This window comes from Lissotriton vulgaris, chromosome 1_1 (assembly GCF_964263255.1).
Source record: "Lissotriton vulgaris chromosome 1_1, aLisVul1.2, whole genome shotgun sequence".
Lineage (NCBI taxonomy): Eukaryota > Metazoa > Chordata > Amphibia > Caudata > Salamandridae > Lissotriton > Lissotriton vulgaris.
Window position 1 is genome coordinate 10,285,729 of NC_141685.1, and position 20,068 is coordinate 10,305,796.

At 44.9% G+C, this 20,068-nt stretch overlaps 1 protein-coding gene across 1 annotated transcript in view; it reads right to left on the minus strand.

Moving 5' to 3' along the window:
- LOC147736954 (lysozyme g-like) overlaps window positions 1-16,580 on the minus strand; it is a 198,243-nt gene extending 181,663 nt beyond the window's left edge. Inside the window, exon 1 of the mRNA XM_086934169.1 lies at window positions 16,490-16,580. Coding sequence (XP_086790295.1) covers window positions 16,490-16,553 — 64 coding nt within the window. The 5' untranslated portion in view covers window positions 16,554-16,580. The remainder of the gene's footprint in view (window positions 1-16,489) is intronic.
- Window positions 16,581-20,068: the final 3,488 nt, after the last annotated feature.

Here is a 20,068-nt window from a genome sequence, read left to right on the forward strand (position 1 = left end):
TAGCCCAACCCTCTTCAATATCTACATGAGCCCCCTCGCCGCCATCGCACACAAACACAACCTCAACATCATCTCCTATGCCGACGACACCCAGCTGATACTCTCCCTCACCAAAGACCCAGCAACCGCCAAAACCAACCTCCAGGAAGGATTGAAAGACGTCACGGAATGGATGAAGTTCAGTCGGCTGAATCTGAACTTCAGACGGAGGTCTTCATCCTCTGACAATCCGCATCCACCTGGGATGACTCCTGGTGAACCACAGCGCTGGGCACTGCACTGACGCCCACGGACCACGCACGTAACGTGGGATTCATCCTGGACTCCTCCCTCACGATAACCAAACAAGTCAACGCCATCTTATCCTCATAATTCAACACCCTGCGCATGCTCTGAAAGATCTTCCTGTGGATCCCCACCGAAACCAGAACTATGGTCACCCAGGTCCTCGTCCCCAGCTGACTGGACTACAGGAATGCCCTTTGCACAGGAACCACAGCCAAAATTCAGAAACGAATTAAGCACATACAGAACGCCTCCGCACGACTCATCTTGGACATCCCTCGCCACTGCCACATATCTGCCCACCTGAGAAACCTGTACTGGCTCCCAGTCAGCAAGAGGATCATGTTCAGGCTCCTCACCCACGCACACAAAGCACTCCACGACATGGGCCACGAATACCTCAACAACAACCTCTCGTTCTACACTCCCACCCGCCAGCTCCGCTCCGCCAGCCTCGCCTTCCGCACCGTCCCACAGATTCGCAGAACCACCACCGGAGGAAGATCTTTCTCCTACCTGGCCGCCAAGACATAGAACTCCCTCCCTGCACACCTACAATGGACCCAGGACCACCTCACCTTCAGGAAACAACTCAAGACCTGGCTATTCAAGCAGTAGCAGCTGTCCCCCCACCCCCTCAGGGGTGAGTAGCACGCTCTATAAATTTATTGATTGATTGATTGATATACAAGCATTATCACATCAATTTACTCACCCACACATCCATACACACAGATACTTACTTTACAATACAACCACTCAAACACCAACTCACTTAACTAAACACCCACTCTAACAGCTACTCACTCACACATACAGCCACTTACTCATAGAATTGTTCAGAAACTCACTCACTCATACAGCCACTTACACACCCACTCATACAGCCACTCACACAGCCACTCACTCACCCATTCAGCCACTGACACACATACACAATCACCAACACAGTCACTCACCCACATAGCTACACACACCTACATATACATCAACACATCAACTGCAACAATCATTCACACACCCATACAAACACCTCAAAAGGCACTCACAAATGGATACACACACTCACATAATATATGTTAGAAGTAGAATCACTCATTAGGTGTATACCTAGTATACTATTTTTACTTTTGTCGTACCTTGGTAGATATATTTGACACTCATAAACGTTTAGAAAACACTCACACTCACTGAATTATGTAACCAGTGATGTCACTGAGCATGTCATGAGTGATGTGATATGATTGTGAGGTCATAAACAGTGCATTGTGGGGGAGTAGGTTATAGTTAGCTCAGACATTTTAGCCTCTGAAATTCACTGGATTTGTACAAGTGAAATCTGAACCTAACTATAATGTCCCTTTAACCTTTGTCTTTTCTCAGAGAATTTCTAAGTTTTTTAAATTGTATTTCCTAACTATAATGTCCCTTCTGTGAATTTTTTTTAGTTTTTTATTGCTATTTCTCAACTATAACGTCTCTATGACCGTTGTTTTTTTAAGTGAATTTTTTACATTTTTTATTTCCTAACTGTAACCTGTAGCATTTGAGACTGAGTGTGTGAGTGAATGTATGAGTATGAAAGGGAGTGCATGAATATCTCAATGTTTTTTTCAGTTTGTGTGTTAGTATCTCACTGGGTGTGTGAGTGGGTGTGTGAGAGTCTGAGTTTGTCTGTGAGTGGGTGCATGAATGTCTGAATCGGTGCATGAGTGTATTAGGAGGCCTGTGAGTAGGTGTATGAGTGTCTGTGTAGGTTTGCGAGTGCCTTCATGAGTGTGTGAGTCAGTCTGTAAGTGAGTACATAAGTGTCTGAGTAGATCTGTGAATGGGTGCATTAGTCTCTGAGTGGGTGTGCGAATGTCTGAGTATATCTGTGAGTGGGCATGTGAGTCTGAGGTAAGTGTAGTGAGGTAATATGAATTTTTATGGTCAATTGTGTCCCCTAACGTAGACCCAAACGGCTCCATGTACATGCTTCAAGTACATGTATGTTCTCTCCACAACCAGCTATGAAGACGCAAATACATTTGCGTCCAACGTTAACATGTCTTCTTTCAGATCCACCATGAATGGGTCGAATATTCAGTTCCTAAGTATGCCTTGCCACCGTCTTTACATGGTGCACTTTCACGTTTTTCTGGCTCTGGCGAGTTAGGCCCTGATTCCTGCCATCGAGCCCTTTCTGCCTTCTGTCTCTGAAAGCTGCAACCTGGATCTGCATCCATGACCCTTACCCTACTCCCTGTGCCTGCCAAGACTGTATTTTACCTTCAAGTTATCTGCTCCGCTCCTCGAAAATACATTCCTGTCTAGTGATTTAGGAAAACATCTCCACAGCTGCAGAGCAAAGGGCCCGGCCTTTCTGTCTCCGTGCAAGTAATTCATTGCTCCTGTTACCATGGTAGACCCATGGCCCCTCGCATCTCACGTAGACACGTAGACACATATGCACGCACTAGCAGTCAGTATAGAATAGCCTCTGCCCGAGAGACCTTTCCTTCTAGATAATACAGTTCCTCAAACACAAGATATTAGATATGATTTGGGTTTAGGTTGTTCTGACACGCCAGACTTCTGTCTCCACGTATAGTGCTAAATGTCAAGTCCCCTTCACCCTCCAGTTCCACGTCAATCACACGTCATGCTGCTGCGCGCGCATCTCTGCCATATATTTCTGCTGACATTGCAGGATTCCTCTAGGGATCCACCCACCTGTGACACTTTCATGTGACGTTGTCTAGCACACACCTCCGTGTACGCCCTCGTGCACGCCTTCTGTTACGTACATGTGTTCTTATCTCTTTTCTCTCAGCTGTTACGCCTTCTGTATCCATCACCATTATATGCATTTACTATATATATTGTACTCTGTTAATAAAGCATTGTCTAACCCTTCCTGAACCTTCGTGGTGATGGAACATGATACCTGGTTCGAACCAATTCCATTTTATGGAATAAAACCCTTATAAACTCAGATGCCACGGACTCTGCCTCTCATTTTTGATTGAGTTATTCTTATTGAACTTTACCGCATAGAAATTCTGCATAGGTAAATTATATTTACCACATAATTGGCGCCCGAACAGGGACCCCTCCCCCACCTTACGCGCCGGCGGTGCGTTGCAGGCCTGGTCCCCTGCCACAGCCGTGACGGACAACTACGCGTACCCGCAGGATTTCCTGTATCTCCCTCAGGCCAACGGAGGTGACTGAGGCTGCGATCGACACCCAGACGAGGCGGTGAGGAGTGCGGAGGATCCCGACAAGAGCCCAGCTGAGAGAGCAAGGTCCGAGGTGTTCAGAGGCCCACCAGTTCCGAGGTTCCGAAGTACCTACGTCACGAGTCGAGTCGAGTCCAGTCCGGTCCAGTCCAGTGTCGAGTTTCTGAGGCCTTCCGTTCCGTGCTTCCCGGTGAGCACCGTTGCTGGGGACGCATCTAGACGGGTGCATTAATTTGTGTCCGGTCAAGACGGGTTTGGGTACACAGACCCGGTCTGTACTGTTTAGCAGTGTATCTGTACTGTTTAGCAGTATATCAAGTATCCAGTTATCCAGTTATTGTTCGTTTCCGAAATGTTTTAATGTGTCTTAATGTCGTGGTATGAGTGATTGTTTGATCTTCATTACTGTGTTTATTGTATTAGTTGTGTCCAAGTCCGAGTAAGTATCAAGTATCAAGTATCACGGCTCAAAATGCCGCTGTTTTCTAAACTGAAACAGATAGGAACTAGAAAAGGGATACTCGAGGAAGCTGTCCCCATCCCACCTAGGGACACTCCCAGATATTTTATGTACCACAAACACGGCTTAGACGCTGTATTGTATCTCGATTTGTGGGTGGATTACACCAAGGATTTAGCAGAGAATCAGAGATGGCCCGTTACAGGGACATGGGATGCCGATTGCATCATGAGAGTAGAAGAAGCATTATGGAAAAAGAAAGCCAGACAGTCACAGAAAGATGCCATTGAACTATGGCGTAAAGAATCACACAGACGGACAGAGAAAGCACTCAGAAAAGTAGAGAAAAGTAGAGAGGATTCTGAAAAAGCCAAAGAAAAAGAACTACTAGAAGAAGGGGAACGAGTTAGAATGGAACAACACGATAGACGGAGTAACGCAATTATGACAGGATTGTATCCAGTCCTGGCCGAGGGCCTGCCTAAGGCGACCCCGGAAACACCGAAAAATGTGCCCCCTCCATTGGTTCTGACTAAATTACGTCACAAGACCGCAGCAGACATTTTTATTTCATCCTACTTGGATGATGTAGCTCCCGCATATGCCCGTGTGCCACCTGCTGACGGTAACCCGCCCCCTGATCTTCAGCCCCCAGGTCCGCAACAGCTAACCCCTCCCGGTCTGCTTCCTCCTCCCTTACCTGCACCCCCTATTAATCCGCATAATCTTTTTGGGCCTGGCGCGGTTCAGGCCCTAACTCAGTTACAGCAGGTACCGACCCTACAGCCAGGTTATGGTCAAGCCTCCGCTTCAGGAGGTGCTACCGGAGGTTATCAAACACCCCCACCGTTACACCGAGTGACAATGAGAGATTTAGCAAAGGCTCAGACACCTAAGGGTGCACCGGCAGAACAGCTTAGAAGAGAACTTACAGATTGTAGATATGACCCAGTGCCCGGTACAACAGGACCCATGTTGCTAGCGTCCCTACGTTTGCGACGTGTTACAGATTATCTGATATTACTACCAGGAATGCCAGAACATCTAGACAAATTGTATTATTTTATTAGAACAGGAGAAGGAATGGAGTGTGTTGCCGAAGCCATGTCACGTCAGAAAGTAGAGAACAAAGGTTTAATAATGCGATTTATGGTTAATTGTTTAATAAGAGAACAAGATCAGGCAGGTTTTCCGCAAAATGAAATGGATAGACTGCATAGATGGAGCCAGAATATCGCGGATGGTAAACATGAGAAGGAGAACAGTGTACATACTATGGTTAGAAAGATCCGTAAAGAAATAATAGAAATACATGCCCGGCGAGCCCCTGAAGAACATCTTGAATCAGACGGTCCGACTTCCTCGCAGGAGGAGGATAATACAGAGGATCTAGCAGAAACTTCGCATCAGTCAGACAAAAAGATGATAGGATATGTAGGCAGAGGGAAATTCCCTAGACCGCATCCTTTTGATAGGCCCTTCGACAGACCCATTCGTAAACAAGAAACGTGTGAAAACCAGAAACATTACCTCTGTCCAATACCAGAAACATTCCACTCTGCTATGTCAAATCCGAAGACTCCTGAACATCTATTTCAGGCTACCGATAAAGTACTTCAAGAGCGAATGGGGTACCATGTACTCAATTCCATGGATGAACAAGAATTAGCCAGGTCAGCAGTGCAATGGGCTGACAATTCTGATAAATATAATGATGACGCAGTAGCACAAACATTTTTTAATCTTTCCCCAGACGAACAGCGACTAGCTGGTATGTACATGATACAGCATCTCCTCATTCTGTATAAAAGCCAACATTCTGATCCAGGTCCCCTACCTGATGTATTAATAGAGTTACTCATGAATAAATGGAGAGGCCTGGGTACCGATTTAATTAAAGTAATTCTAGAACATCGACACAAATATAGTGCCTTCCTGAATCCACAGTTTGTTTCAGCTCCACCCCCAGAAAGAAAAATGTTTTACATAGACAGACAAAATCCCTTGCGAGAAGTACATCCAGTCAGGAATGATGATAACACCCTTACACGTGTGTATGTATACACGCCCATAACTAAAATGGAATTGTTTGAAATGAAGAAAATAGTGCCCAGTCATGATAAAGACCCTGCAGGTTTTCACCGTGAAATAAAAGACATGTTACTCATGGGTGATTATACCTATCCCGACATTATGAAGATATTGAAAGTACTATTGCCTGCCGGTATTTACGAGAAACTGAAAGAAAAAGAATGGGAGGTAGGAGATAAAAAGATTGATTGGGCTGCATTAGAAACAGAAGAAAATGGCCGAACCCCAGGATTGGGTCTTGGGGACAAAACTAAAGCATTACCAGGATTGTTAGTACAAGTATTGCCAAGGTTATTAGCAACTAAAAAGGAGGATTGGGATGCAATCTCAGCCTGCAAACAGAAACCCGATGAAGACACTAGTGATTTTTATTCCCGATTTGAGAAATGTTTTATTATTAATAGTGGCCTGAAAGCAAGTAGCGAGTCATACCCACACCTTTTTGTATCTGAACTAGTCGAAAATTCTCTGCCCCAAGTTAAGAATCGTGTACTGAAAGTCGAGAGCACATGGCAAGCAAATACGCCTTCCCAAATGTTACAAATGTTGCAGTACCACCAGAACAGAATTAGAGAAGAACATGACCACGAACAAAGACGTATGAAAGACACGAAAATGAAAATGCTAGTTGCTCAGTCAGTTCCAGCTGACGGTCAGAAAAAGGGTATGCCACAGTCCAATAATTCAGCAGCTCCTGTTAAAGGGACATGCAACTATTGTAAACAGCCAGGTCATTATGTAAACGATTGTGCAGTTTTGAAACACAATATATCGACAGGTAAAACTAAAGAGAGACCACGTCAACCTAGACAGGACCAGGCCCAACAACACGTTCCACAGAATGTACAGCCTATGCATGCTTCACAACAGACAGTACAGACCGTAGCGGTACCACAGCCACAACCGATTGCCGCAACACAACATGCAACACAGCAGATGTACCAATATGCACAAACTGATTATCCCGATTACCAGCGATACACATGAAACAGCCTAGAGAGGGAGGTTGGCTTGCCTCTTATTGAGGTTCCTGTAGATCAAGAGGGTCCTTATGTACATAGTCAGGTATTAGGAAAGGATAGAAAGTTTTTGATTGACACAGGGGCAAGCAGAACAACAATCAGTCACGACGAGGTTCCAGGGGCACCCCTCTCAGGCTCCCAGAATGTTTCCCTTGGATTTTCAGGCAAGCCTATTGTAAATGAAGTATCGAAACCAGTTCCTCTTTCAGTTGGTCCGTTGTCTCGCATTACAGATTTATTGCTCACGAAATCATGTCCAGAAAACTTATTAGGTATCAAGACACTGAAAGCTCTAGGAGCTGTAATTTGTTGTTCTCCGGAAGGAATAAGATTGTTTCTGCGTGACTTTAAGGGTCACTATGTGTTGAGAGATATGGATTCCAGATTACAGAATGTTCCTGCACATTTATGGGCACAAGGCCCCACTGATGTAGGTTGTATGCACATTACACCATACCGAGTTACACTGAAACAAGGTGTTGTTTTACCACGAATCCGACAATACAAGTTACCACCAGATGCTGTAGTGGCTTTACTGAAAATCATTGACGAGCTCATTGCACAAGGAGTGGTTGTAGAAACCGACTCGAATCTATGTAATTCCCCTATCATTCCAATTCTTAAACGTACTGATCCAAATGCACCCCCAGTTTATCGATTAGTGATCGATTTACGAGAATTGAATAAATGCATTGTACCGCAGTACCATGTGGTTCCAGACATCTCTTCATTATTGACAGCTATTGATTCAGAGGCAACGTTCTTTACTGTAATTGATCTGAAGAACGCCTTCTTTAGTGTCCCAATCGATCCGGAAAGCCAATATCTTTTCGGATTCTGTTTAAATGGCCGAAGCTTCAAATTTGCACGCGCACCTTAAGGATTCACAGAAAGCCCCAGCATCTATAGCCAAGCACTGAAAAGACAACTTGACAGTATTCACATGCCTGACAACACTGCCCTACTTCAGTATGTCGATGATCTATTGATCACCGCCCGAAGTGAACCAGAATGTGAACAAGCATCACGGACGGTTTTGCATTTCTTGGCTGACAAGGGACACAAGGTGTCTCCTTCGAAGCTGCAATTCTGTGTTCAGCAAGTGGTATACCTTGGGCACTTGCTGTCCAAAGGGGGGAGACAGCTAACACCTGACCATATCCAGTTAATTGTAAACATGTCACAACCCAAGACACAAAAGGAAGTACGGGCCTTTATAGGCCTCACTTCTTACTGTAGACAATGGATCCCTCAGTATGCATTTCTAGCCAAACCACTCATACAGTTGACAACACAGGAGGCAGCGTCTTCGACTGTCCTCCCTTGGACTCAGGAACATATGCAAGCTTTTGACGATCTGAAAAAAGCCTTATGTCAAGCACCTGTTTTAGCGACACCATGTTACAGCAAGCCTTTTACACTTTTTGTCACAGAACGTGAAGTTACCGCATTGTCAGTACTTACCCAGGATCAAGCAGGTTCACACAAACCGTGTGCTTATTTTTCTAGTACATTAGATCCACTAGCCCAGGCTCTGCCTGCGTGCTTGAAATCAGTTGCAGCAACAGCTCTAGCAATCAGACAAAGTGATTCCATATTGTTAGGACACCAATTGACAGTACAAGTTCCACATTCCGTGGAAGTTCTTTTAAACCGAACACAGACTCAGCACTTGACTATAGCACGACTAACAGGTTATGAATTGACATTGTTTCAGCCACACATAGAAATGAGACGTTGCAATACATTGAACCCTGCTACACTTCTGCCATTAAGTGAGACAGACCCTTTGACACATGATTGTATTGAAGTCATTACCATTACGACGAAACCCAGACAAGACTTGACAGACACTGCATTACCAGATCCAGACCTGACACTTTATGTGGATGGTTCATGTATGAGAACAAGTACAGGAGAGTTAGTGGCCGCATATGCAGTAACGACAGAAACTGAAGTCATAGAAACGAATCGCATTGACACCCTGTCAGCCCAAGCAGCAGAGCTCATCGCTCTGACTCAAGCCTGTATTAGAGCCAAGAATAAGAAAGTTAACATATACACAGATTCACGTTATGCTTTCGGAGTCGTACACGACTTCGGTGTACTCTGGCGAGAGAGAGGTTTCTTGACCTCTCACGGAGCCAAAATCCAGCACGGTCCCCTCATCCAAGCTCTGTTAGACGCAATACATTTGCCTACAGCGATATCCATCATGAAATGCAAAGCACATACGAAAGTTACAGATACCATTTCCCAGGGTAACGACCTGGCAGACCGAACAGCCAAGCATACAGCTCAGACTCAGACTCACGCAACTGACCTGACAAAGACAATAGTCCAGACACCGACACATTGCATGACAGTTAGGGATCCCGCCCTAGATGTAATTGACATACAGACACATGCTACACCAGACAAAATCAAGAAATGGATTGAACTAGGAGGGATCCAAACAGAACAGGGATGGATGACGAAGGGGAAAGCCACATGGTTTCTCCCCGACTCTATGGTTCAAGTTATCATTAACACAGTACACAGTCCTGCACATTTAGGAGAAAAAGCCATGTTAGACAGTATTCGAAATCTCTGGTTCAATAAGCATTTACGAGCAGCAGCAAAACATAAAGTGCGTACTTGCATGATCTGTTGTCAGTTCAACCCAGGTAAAAGCATTCCCGTAGAGCAAGGTGGATTTCATCCTCCCGATCACCCTTTTGAAGTCCTCCAGATGGATTATATCCAGATGAAACGTTGTTGAGGATTCAAGTATGTCCTCGTAGTTGTATGTGCACTTTCCCGTTGGACAGAAGCATATCCAGTCCCAGATTACACTGCTCCGACCACTGCCAAGCAGCTGGTACGTGAATTTTTCCCACGATATGGTTTGCCCCGTATCGTGTACTCAGATAATGGACAGCCATTCTCATCCGAGCTCATGAAGCAGGTATCACTCCTGCTAGGTAATCAGTGGAAGTTCCACTGTGTCCGACATCCCGAGGCAGCAGGTCTCGTCGAGCGACATAACCAGACCCTGAAAATACGTCTTGCCAAGATCTGTAGAGAGAAAGGCGTTGACTGGATAGTAGCTTTACCAGTTGCACTCTTTTACATGAGAATGATAGCGCATTCCAGAACAGGGCTATCCCCGTATGAGGTGGTCTTTGGTAAGCCACCGAATATGTGGGGGACGCCTCTGCCTCGTAAAATAACAGATGTTGACTGTAATATGCTGACAGATTACCTTGCCTCCTTGATGTCTGCACTACAATCATGTCGTTCACAGGTAGCTGCAGCCTTTCCCGACAACACCGAGGTGAAGCCCCACGAGATCGTCCCTGGTGACCTGGTCCTTGTACGGAATTTCGACAGGAGGAGTCCGCTGGAGCCCCGTTGGCAGGCGCCGAAGCTTGTGTTATTAACAACAAGGACAGCAGTAAAAGTGGAGGGCCGCAAGGGCTGGCTCCACTCGAGTCATGTAAAGAGACACTATGGACTACAGCCAAAAGTAGACTCCCAGCCCTGCCCCCTTCCAGAGACTGATACTAAACTTCCCCTGGTAGAGAAAACTCCTTCCCAGGAATTTCGCATGAAGTTGAGGTCTAGCAAGTCAGACAGTTTAATTGTTTAAGTCCTCCCCTAGGTGAATCGGTTAGACAAGTTCCTGACATGTACCCGCTAGACCCCAATAGAGAGAGAGATAGACAGAAACAGATCAAGAAACATGAATATTGTAAATCTCTCCGTAGTCACTGTATTGTGACATTATTGATTATGTTTTTTCTGAGTCTTATGATTATTGCTGCAAGTATATTGCTACACATGTACTTTCCTATTTTCAAACGTACACATTTTTCTTCAAATGTCACTGCCGAGCATACTTTCAGTGAACTGCCCCCGCACGAGTTATCTTACCGACTTGCGCTGCGCAACAATACATTCATCAGTATGTTACATCATTCCCATCAGACCAGCAATGCTACAAATTGTTGGATATGTGGCCGACTCCCTCCCTATCAGAAATACAAGGGAGTTCTGCCCCTCTTTCCGTACCCGTTCACACACAATGGTTCCTGTGGTGCATGGTTTAGTTTAATGAATTCTTTAGATTCTGATTCCGTAGTTTACCAGGGCAATTGGGTATGGGGAAATCTGAACACAGTTCTGCATAAAGTATGTTTCCCTGACAAGGAGGGTCTTCCCCAAAGGACAGGGACTGATCTAGAAAACGAAGTATATGGATTAGGTAATTTTACACTTAACCTCATGATTCTGAATGTCCAGTCCGAAACCGAACCAGTCTTGCCCGCAATGTCAGTATTACCAGTCAAAGGTGAATTATGTGTCAGAAAGAATGGTTCAGTACACCTGGGTCATAGTAGATGTACTATTGTGATCGAATTCAATGATAATGGCAAGTCTACATTCAAAGCTTCCCGTCATTCCTATTTCATTTGTGGTCATTCAGCATATATACGCTTACCTCTAGATTGGGATGGTACTTGTTACATTGCATTCCTTCTGCCACCTGTTTTCCTAGCCCCTCCTGATTATCATAGGGACTCCCATCTAGTACACATTAGACCCAAGAGAGATCTCCCGATTGTCGACTACACTGAAACGGCATGGGAGCAGTATACAGACTTCAATAAAGGTTTCTTTCCCCATTTAGGTGCTGTCTTTAATAGTAAACTGATACGTAAATTAACCAGAACCCTCAAAGCAGTAGTGAATGAAACTACTTCTGCCCTTGGCAACTTAACAGAGGAGCAGTCTGCTATGCGGATTGTTGTTCTTCAAAATCGTCTTGTCCTTGACGTCATCCTGGCCGATAGGGGCGGAGCTTGTAGAGTCATCGGATCGAGTTGCTGTGTTTTCATTCCAGAAAACGCACCATCAGTATATAGAGCCATAACCCGTCTCCACAAGATTGCAAGTCAGATACACCAGAATCCAGGCACCTGGACTTGGTCCGGTTGGTTCTGGAGCGTGTTATCAGCCTGGGGATGGAAAGTCCTCTCCTTCCTAGGAATAGCCCTTCTCATAGTGTTCAGTTGTTGTCTATGTCTGCAGTGTGGGCCAGCGATTTGCGGCTTATCATGTATTCCCCATTCAAGTTCACGTTCTAAATCCCGCCAGAAAAAGGAAGAGCAAATGATGTTATATGAACAAATTGATGGATTAATGAAGATTGATATATCATGAAGGGTCCGTAGGGGACAAGGAGGGAATGAGGTAATATGAATTTTTATGGTCAATTGTGTCCCCTAACGTAGACCCCAACGGCTCCATGTACATGCTTCAAGTACATGTATGTTCCCTCCACAACCAGCTATGAAGACGCAAATACAATTGCGTCCAACGTTAACATGTCTTCTTTCAGATCCACCATGAATGGGTCGAATATTCAGTTCCTAAGTATGCCTTGCCACCGTCTTTACATGGTGCACTTTCACGTTTTTCTGGCTCTGGCGAGTTAGGCCCTGATTCCTGCCATCGAGCCCTTTCTGACTTCTGTCTCTGAAAGCTGCAACCTGGATCTGCATCCATGACCCTTACCCTACTCCCTGTGCGGCGAGCGGTGCCCGGCTCTGCCTGCTTGCCTGCCAAGACTGTATTTTACCTTCAAGTTATCTGCTCCGCTCCTCGAAAATACATTCCTGTCTAGTGATTTAGGAAAACATCTCCACAGCTGCAGAGCAAAGGGCCCGGCCTTTCTGTCTCCGTGCAAGTAATTCATTGCTCCTGTTACCATGGTAGGCCCATGGCCCCTCGCATCTCACGTAGACACGTAGACACATATGCACGCACTAGCAGTCAGTATAGAATAGCCTCTGCCCGAGAGACCTTTCCTTCTAGATAATACAGTTCCTCAAACACAAGATATTAGATATGATTTGGGTTTAGGTTGTTCTGACACGCCAGACTTCTGTCTCCACGTATAGTGCTAAATGTCAAGTCCCCTTCACCCTCCAGTTCCACGTCAATCACACGTCATGCTGCTGCGCGCGCATCTCTGCCATATATTTCTGCTGACATTGCAGGATTCCTCTAGGGATCCACCCACCTGTGACACTTTCATGTGACGTTGTCTAGCACACACCTCCGTGTACGCCCTCGTGCACGCCTTCTGTTACGTACATGTGTTCTTATCTCTTTTCTCTCAGCTGTTAAGCCTTCTGTATCCATCACCATTATATGCATTTACTATATATATTGTACTCTGTTAATAAAGCATTGTCTATCCCTTCCTGAACCTTCGTGGTGATGGAACATGATACCTGGTTCGAACCAATTCCATTTTATGGAATAAAACCCTTATAAACTCAGATGCCACGAACTCTGCCTCTCATTTTTGATTGAGTTATTCTTATTGAACTTTACCGCATAGAAATTCCGCATAGGTAAATTATATTTACCACAGTAGGGTGGGAATGTGAGTGAATACATGAGTCACTGAGTGGGTCTGTGAGTGGGTGGATGAGTGTCTGAGTAAGTCTGTGAGTGGGTGTATGAGTGTCTCAGTAGATTTGTGAGTGAGTGCATGAGTTTGAGTGAGTCAGTGACTGGGTGCATAAGTCTCTGAGTGGGTCTTTGAGTGGGTACGTGAGTGTCTGAGTAGGTCTGTGAGCAGGTGTGTAAGTTTCTGGGTAGGATTGTGAGTATGTGTCTGAGTCTCTCAGTCACACAATAAGAGGGTGCATCCTACAGCACCCATATACAATAAAGTTGAGAAGGAGAGCCACACAGCTCCCCTCACTGGGTTGATTTTTTAGCTCCAGGTACCTCATCCCCTGGGGCTAGCCACAATACAGTGGGCCGATCTCAACACTGGGGACCTGATCCCCCGGGGCCGGGCCATGTCTCCAGGGTGCCCTAGGTACCCAAAGTATGACATGGGGACTGTGTGGGAAGCCTCAAGTCCCCCAGGGTCCCTGGTGGCTCCATGCCTCTTATGAGAGCCAGCAGTACTGCTGCATGGAGGGAGCTGCTGGAAAGGAAGCACAATCTGTGCAGGAACAATCTTTCATCTCGTTCTCTGCCCACAACTCTGAGGGCAAGTAAAGAGATGAAATCACTTTGAAAGCGTCTGTCTGCTGGAACCAGAGTGACATAGCAGGAGCTGGCCATGGAGGGTGGTGATCCCCAGGGGCATGTATGGATCCCTCCTTTCTGTTCCCAGGCTACTCTAGGGAGGTGGTGGTTCCTGGACCTCTGTGTGGCCTGGGAGGGGGCAACACAGTCCCTCTCCCATTTAAAAAAAATGTTTAGCCCCAGAGATATGCTGGTCCCTGGGGCCTAGGGGTTCTGCGCTGCCCCCCATCGGTGTTTGTTTAGCCCCAGGGAGGTGGTGATACCCAGGACTAAGGGTGTTCCGCGTGGTCCCCTCAATGTTCATTTATCTCCTGGGAGGTGGTGTGCCCCAGGGCTTCTAAAGCCTCAGGAGGGAGTGCCCTTGCACCCCCTCCTTTTAAAAACCAAATACCCCGGGACCTGAGCCACCCAGGCGCTCTCTTCAAAACAAGCGCAGTAGCACAGTGATGTAATATGTGCGGTCATAAGCAGTGCATTGCAGGGGAGCAAGTTATTTTTAGCTATGCTAACTATAAATGCAGCAATTCCCTGGTTTTGTACAAGGGAAGTCTGAGGCTAACTATACTGTCATTGTAACCTTTGTTTTTTTTGCAGAATTTTTAAGGTTTTTTCAATGCTAATTCCTAACTATAACATCCCTAGAACCATTGTTTTTTCAGTGAATTTCTATGATTTTTTAACAAGTAGTTGCATTTGCACAGTGGTGGAGAAAGGGGGCTGGGTCGTTGACCAGCTAGCAGGAATGCCACAGTGTATGTGTAGGAATGTACCAGGAGGGCTTCTTGGCCCCAAAGGTCCCTCAAGAGTAAAACGGACTTCCTCCCCAAACCAGTAGTGCTCTATGAGCCGAGTTCGCAGAGTAGTGGAGAAAGGGGACATGGTCTTCAAAGACCAATTAGCAATCTCACTGTGTGGGACTTATTGGAGACAACAGGAGATGGTAGTTGGCCCCCAGGACATTCAACTACCTCTCTATTTTTCACCAGAAAGTCCCAAACAACAGGATTCCTGAGACCTGATAGAGGGTCATGCCTCCTTCCTCCACCACTCTGCAAACATGCCTCATGTCATGGCACCCTACTAGTAAGGGGGTGAAGTACCCTTGGGTAATGAGGATCCCGGGGGCCAGAAACGCTCCTGTTAACTCCAGCCAGCCCCACACCATGGTTTTGCTGAGAGGATTTTGGTGGCCATGCCCCCTTTTTCTACCACTCTGCAAATGCAGTGGCGGCTCCTCCACTATGAAGCATCACCCCACTGCTTTTAAGCAGTGCAAAGTAAAGGAAACATAAAATGATAATAACTTTGAGATATTATCCTTTAATGTTTCTGTGCGGCTTTACAGGTGGACGGGGCTGCTGTGCATTACAGACTGCGTGGAGAACATGCCCAGGCCCCCATTCACTGGCCCAGTGGCTAATTAGGATGCTCAGACCGATCACAACGCTGCATTGCAGCATTGTGATTGATCAGGGGAGGGGGTTGTGCTCTCTGTTCCTTGAGTCCAGACGAGGAGTGCAGGAGCAGAGACGCGGGACCTAGCGGCACACCCTCACCTCCTCCCGCACCCGCCCTGCCACCCACAAGCCATGCTGGCCACCACTGTGCCAACGCGCCTCCTGGCGCACTACTCCTTGGGGAAAGAAGAGCTCTTTAGTCCTGAGGTCCTCAGGAGGCATAGGAACCTCATCCTATCTAAAGCTGCAGAGTGCCTTCTGTGCCAGGCTACCTGTGTGCAGTTACCAGGTTGCGCTTGACGATTGTCTTACATGTTCAGCCAGACAAGTGCCCCATACATTTTCTGAGTTGCAGCAGCTTTATCTTAATAGGAGACACTAGCGGTAAACACTAGCAGTTCTTTAACCATGTGAGTATCATGGATGATACAACTGTTGTGAGGCTCACCTATAGTAAAAATTCCAAGTCCAGGTGATCAAAAAACAAAACATCCACGCGGACTAAACGGGCAGAACCCTTTTTGCTACAGATGTAATGTGGGAGATAATTAGCAGTGCGTGGTAAGGGTGTAACCTATGAACACACACAGTGTATATACTATTCAAAAATATGCTAGATTACGCTGCATATTTTTCTTTTTCTGCTGTATAATTTAGTCAAAACTGTGGCATAATTTGACCCTCCCCATTGCATAATTTCATTGGCCCAGGACTGTATGCTTCTTGCAGTTAGTTACACTAAAATTATATTGACATAGAATGAGATGGAGAATGAGTTTGTCCGTTCATGCTATTCAGGAATGAAAAGGTACCAAATACAATATGATAGTTTGTCAGGAATGAAGTGGTACCTACCACAATATGATAGGTTTCTTTCCATTGCTTTTGCACAGACAGCTCCAGTTGTCGGAACTTTCATGATATCTCCATAGCATCCTGATTTTGAGGTGACACCTAGAGGGAGTGAACAAAACAGATATTCCTTACCCTGTTTACTAAATTCTGAATGTGTGCATGCTCATGAGCTGGCATATCTATCTCTGTGTGACACATATAAATTCTACTGTACCTGTTTAATGGTATTAATATAAAATCTTCTAGTAACTTAACGCCAGTTGGGGTGAGTAATTGGAAATGTTCCTTTAGCGGCTTACAAATGTGTGTGAGCAAATCATGCAGCGTGTTCCCCTGCACACGTCCACCCGCTCTCCACAGGTCCCAAGACAATATTCTGATTCTTTACACCTTCATTAGCTTGGATGAATGTATTCTGCTTTGTCCAACCTATACCCGGGCAAGGCGGTTGTGATTAGGACTTCATTTTCAACTTTATATCTTGAAAGCATAACTTTATGGAACGCGTGTGCGTAGAAGTCGTAAAGTCACTGTTGACCACTGTAAGGTCTTCCTTGGTGATTCAGCATTTACTCCCTTTCGGCTATTGAAGGACAAGAACAATGTATCCAATCTTGCATAAAATGAAAATTATTGCTTAGTGCATTATTGTTCTATGGGATACCCCAGGCAGGGCAGTGTATGGCTGTTGTAAGAGCAGGGACTACTTCACGTTTATTTACTGGAGAAGAAGAAATGATATAGTTGCTCACTCAGGTCCTCCTTCTTTTCGGTCTCCTTCTACTGATTTGAGAAGGAATAGGAGATTCTGCCTACATTGGTATTTCAAGTAATGCTGTCATTTCAGGTGACAGTACAGCAGGATTTGAACAATCAGACCCAGAGGAATTAAACCCTGGAAATTGACCCAGAAAGTGAGAAAAACCTTCCAAATTGGTGTGATAGCAATTATTTTTAGTGTTATTCCTCATTCCATAGGGGTGTTAATAGATCTGCATTCTGTACACGGTCCTGCCCTGGTGACCTTGAATGATTCTTAATCATAGATTGTTTTACAAATCATTTTTCTTGAATATACATTTTAATATGAGTGATGTGTGGGACTTTATTACAGATATTTTATCACCATGCAACATCTATAAAAATGTTTCCTTTAAGATCAAAAGAGGACTTTGGTCGCAGAGATTATTTGCAATAATATTAGTACGCGTCTGCTATATTACAATATTGAAAACACACACCACTATCCTCGAATAGTAGATAGAAACACATTTAGAATTTAGACCGGTGTGTCTGTGGAATGTCGGTCACCTGGACAAAGAGGGCGTGAAAAAGTTTAAATTTGATCATGAATGTAAAGCTGTTCCTAACAGGGGCCCCAAAATGTGTTTGGCCCAGGGGCCCCAACATCCTTTAGATGTCCCTGCCTTGACTAAATTGAATGTGCAGGTTTCTAGAGTGTGGGAAACTGCCGGCAATCCAAATTTGGAATACGTGAATGTCTAACAACTTATGGATCTAACAAGGAATGCCAGTGACCAGTGGATTACCAAATTTCCTTGCACAAAAATTCCATCATATAAGAGAAATTTCTGTCTCATCACATGGCGTTTTAAATGGAATTTGCAAAGGCATATGGAAGGGTGGAATTCTAACGTTCCTGATTCTGTTAATCAAGAATAGGATTTCGCTTTCATCAGTAGCATTTTTGAAAATCTTATTAGTAGCTAGGTGTGCAAAATAAATGGGAACTTACGCCCACATGCATCAAACAGAATTGCATTTGCAAACAGAGCGAATCGCAAAATTCGTCCGTTTGTGAATGCAATTCATTGATTTGGGATGCATCAACTGAGAAGTGCATTTTCGCAAATTTAGGAATCGCAAATGCCTTTGCAATTCCTTAATTTTTCGCTAAATTTGCTAATCACATATTTTTGCGAAAAAATTCTATGGATGAAAATTCTCAATGTGAGATTTTTAAAGAAATCACAAATTGGAATTCTTAAAATTAGAAGAAGTCAAACCTGGTGGTAATTTTCCTAACTTTGTTCAAAACAGGTGACATTCATCAGACTGCATATAAGGGGCCACAGAAAGCATCCAAATCTTTTTCAGGATGGCAGCACTTTTCTTTTTGGCACGAAGGCAGAGGTTGAGAGCAGCAGCAGGATGGAGAAGGTTGATACAGGAGAGAAGATTCAGAGTGCACATTACCTTACTAAGGCAGACTGAAGCAGAAATCTATGATAGGTATAGGCTCACTGCTCACTTAATTTTAGATTTAATTGAAGAATTGGACCCAATATTGCAGAGGCAAACACGCAGGACACAAGCTATACCAACCCATGTTCAGGTATTGTGCTCACTGCACCTCCTTGCTTCTGGGTCATTTCAGGGTGTAATAGCTATTGCTGGGGGTGTCTCCCAGAGTTCACTTTCCAGATTTTTTAATGCCTTTTTAAATGCCATGTTACAAAGAATAAGGCCTCACATTAGGTTTCCTAGTACACAGCAGGATTTGTTGAAAACCAAGTTAGATTTCTGTAACAGGGCTCAATTCCCACATGTCATTGGCTGTGTAGACGGCACACATGTTCCCATTTGCCCACCCTCTGAAAATGAATACATTTTTCGCAGCAAGAAATGCTTCCATTCCCTTAACATTCAAGCAATTTGTCATGCTAAAACTATCATCACAGACTTGGTGGCAAGTTACCCTGGCAGTGCCCATGACTCCTGCATTTTTAGACATTGTGCCATCCATGCACGACTGCTTGCTGGTGAATTTGGAGATGGATATTTGCTGGGTAAACTTACATTTTTAATTCAAAAGACATCCTTCTTTAATGTAGACACATATCATTTATGCATTTTATCTGTCATTATCATTTCTTGTAGGTGATAGTGCCTATGCAGTGAGGTCTTATATATTAACACCATATCCCAATCCAGCAACCAGGAAAGAGCAGCAGTACAACCGTGCTCACATTACAACCCACAATGTGATAGAGAGAACCTTTGGTGTGATGAAATCCCGTTTTCGCATACTTCATAAGACTGGTGGAGCATTGCAATATCGTCCTGAAATTTGTTGCTAAATAGTAGCTGCATGTGCAATGTTGCACAACTTAGCAACTGAGAGAGGCATAGAACTGGAAGAAGAAGATGTACTACCTCAAAATGACAATCAGCCTCAACAACCCCAACCAAGAATGCATGGACCAGAAGCAGCAGAGGCAAGAAGGTGAAGGGCAGAGATAACACAACATTACTTCTGAAAAAGGTAAGAATTACACAAGACAATCTGGTGCTTGAATGGAAATTCTTTATTTCATAATGTAAACTTAAATTCTATTTCTATTTCTATTTTGGGGTTTTGTAAAGCGCATGGTGACGCACAACGGCGTGTCCCCGCGCTGAGGAGCTACTTTATTCCTGGACCCTACAAAAGCGGCACACCTACTGGGCGAATAGAGCAGTTTTGAGCTTAGCTCTGAAAATTGACTCAGATGGCTCTAGTCGTAGCGCCATGGGCAGCTGATTCCATCTGGCGGCTGCAAGGTATCTAAAAGATCT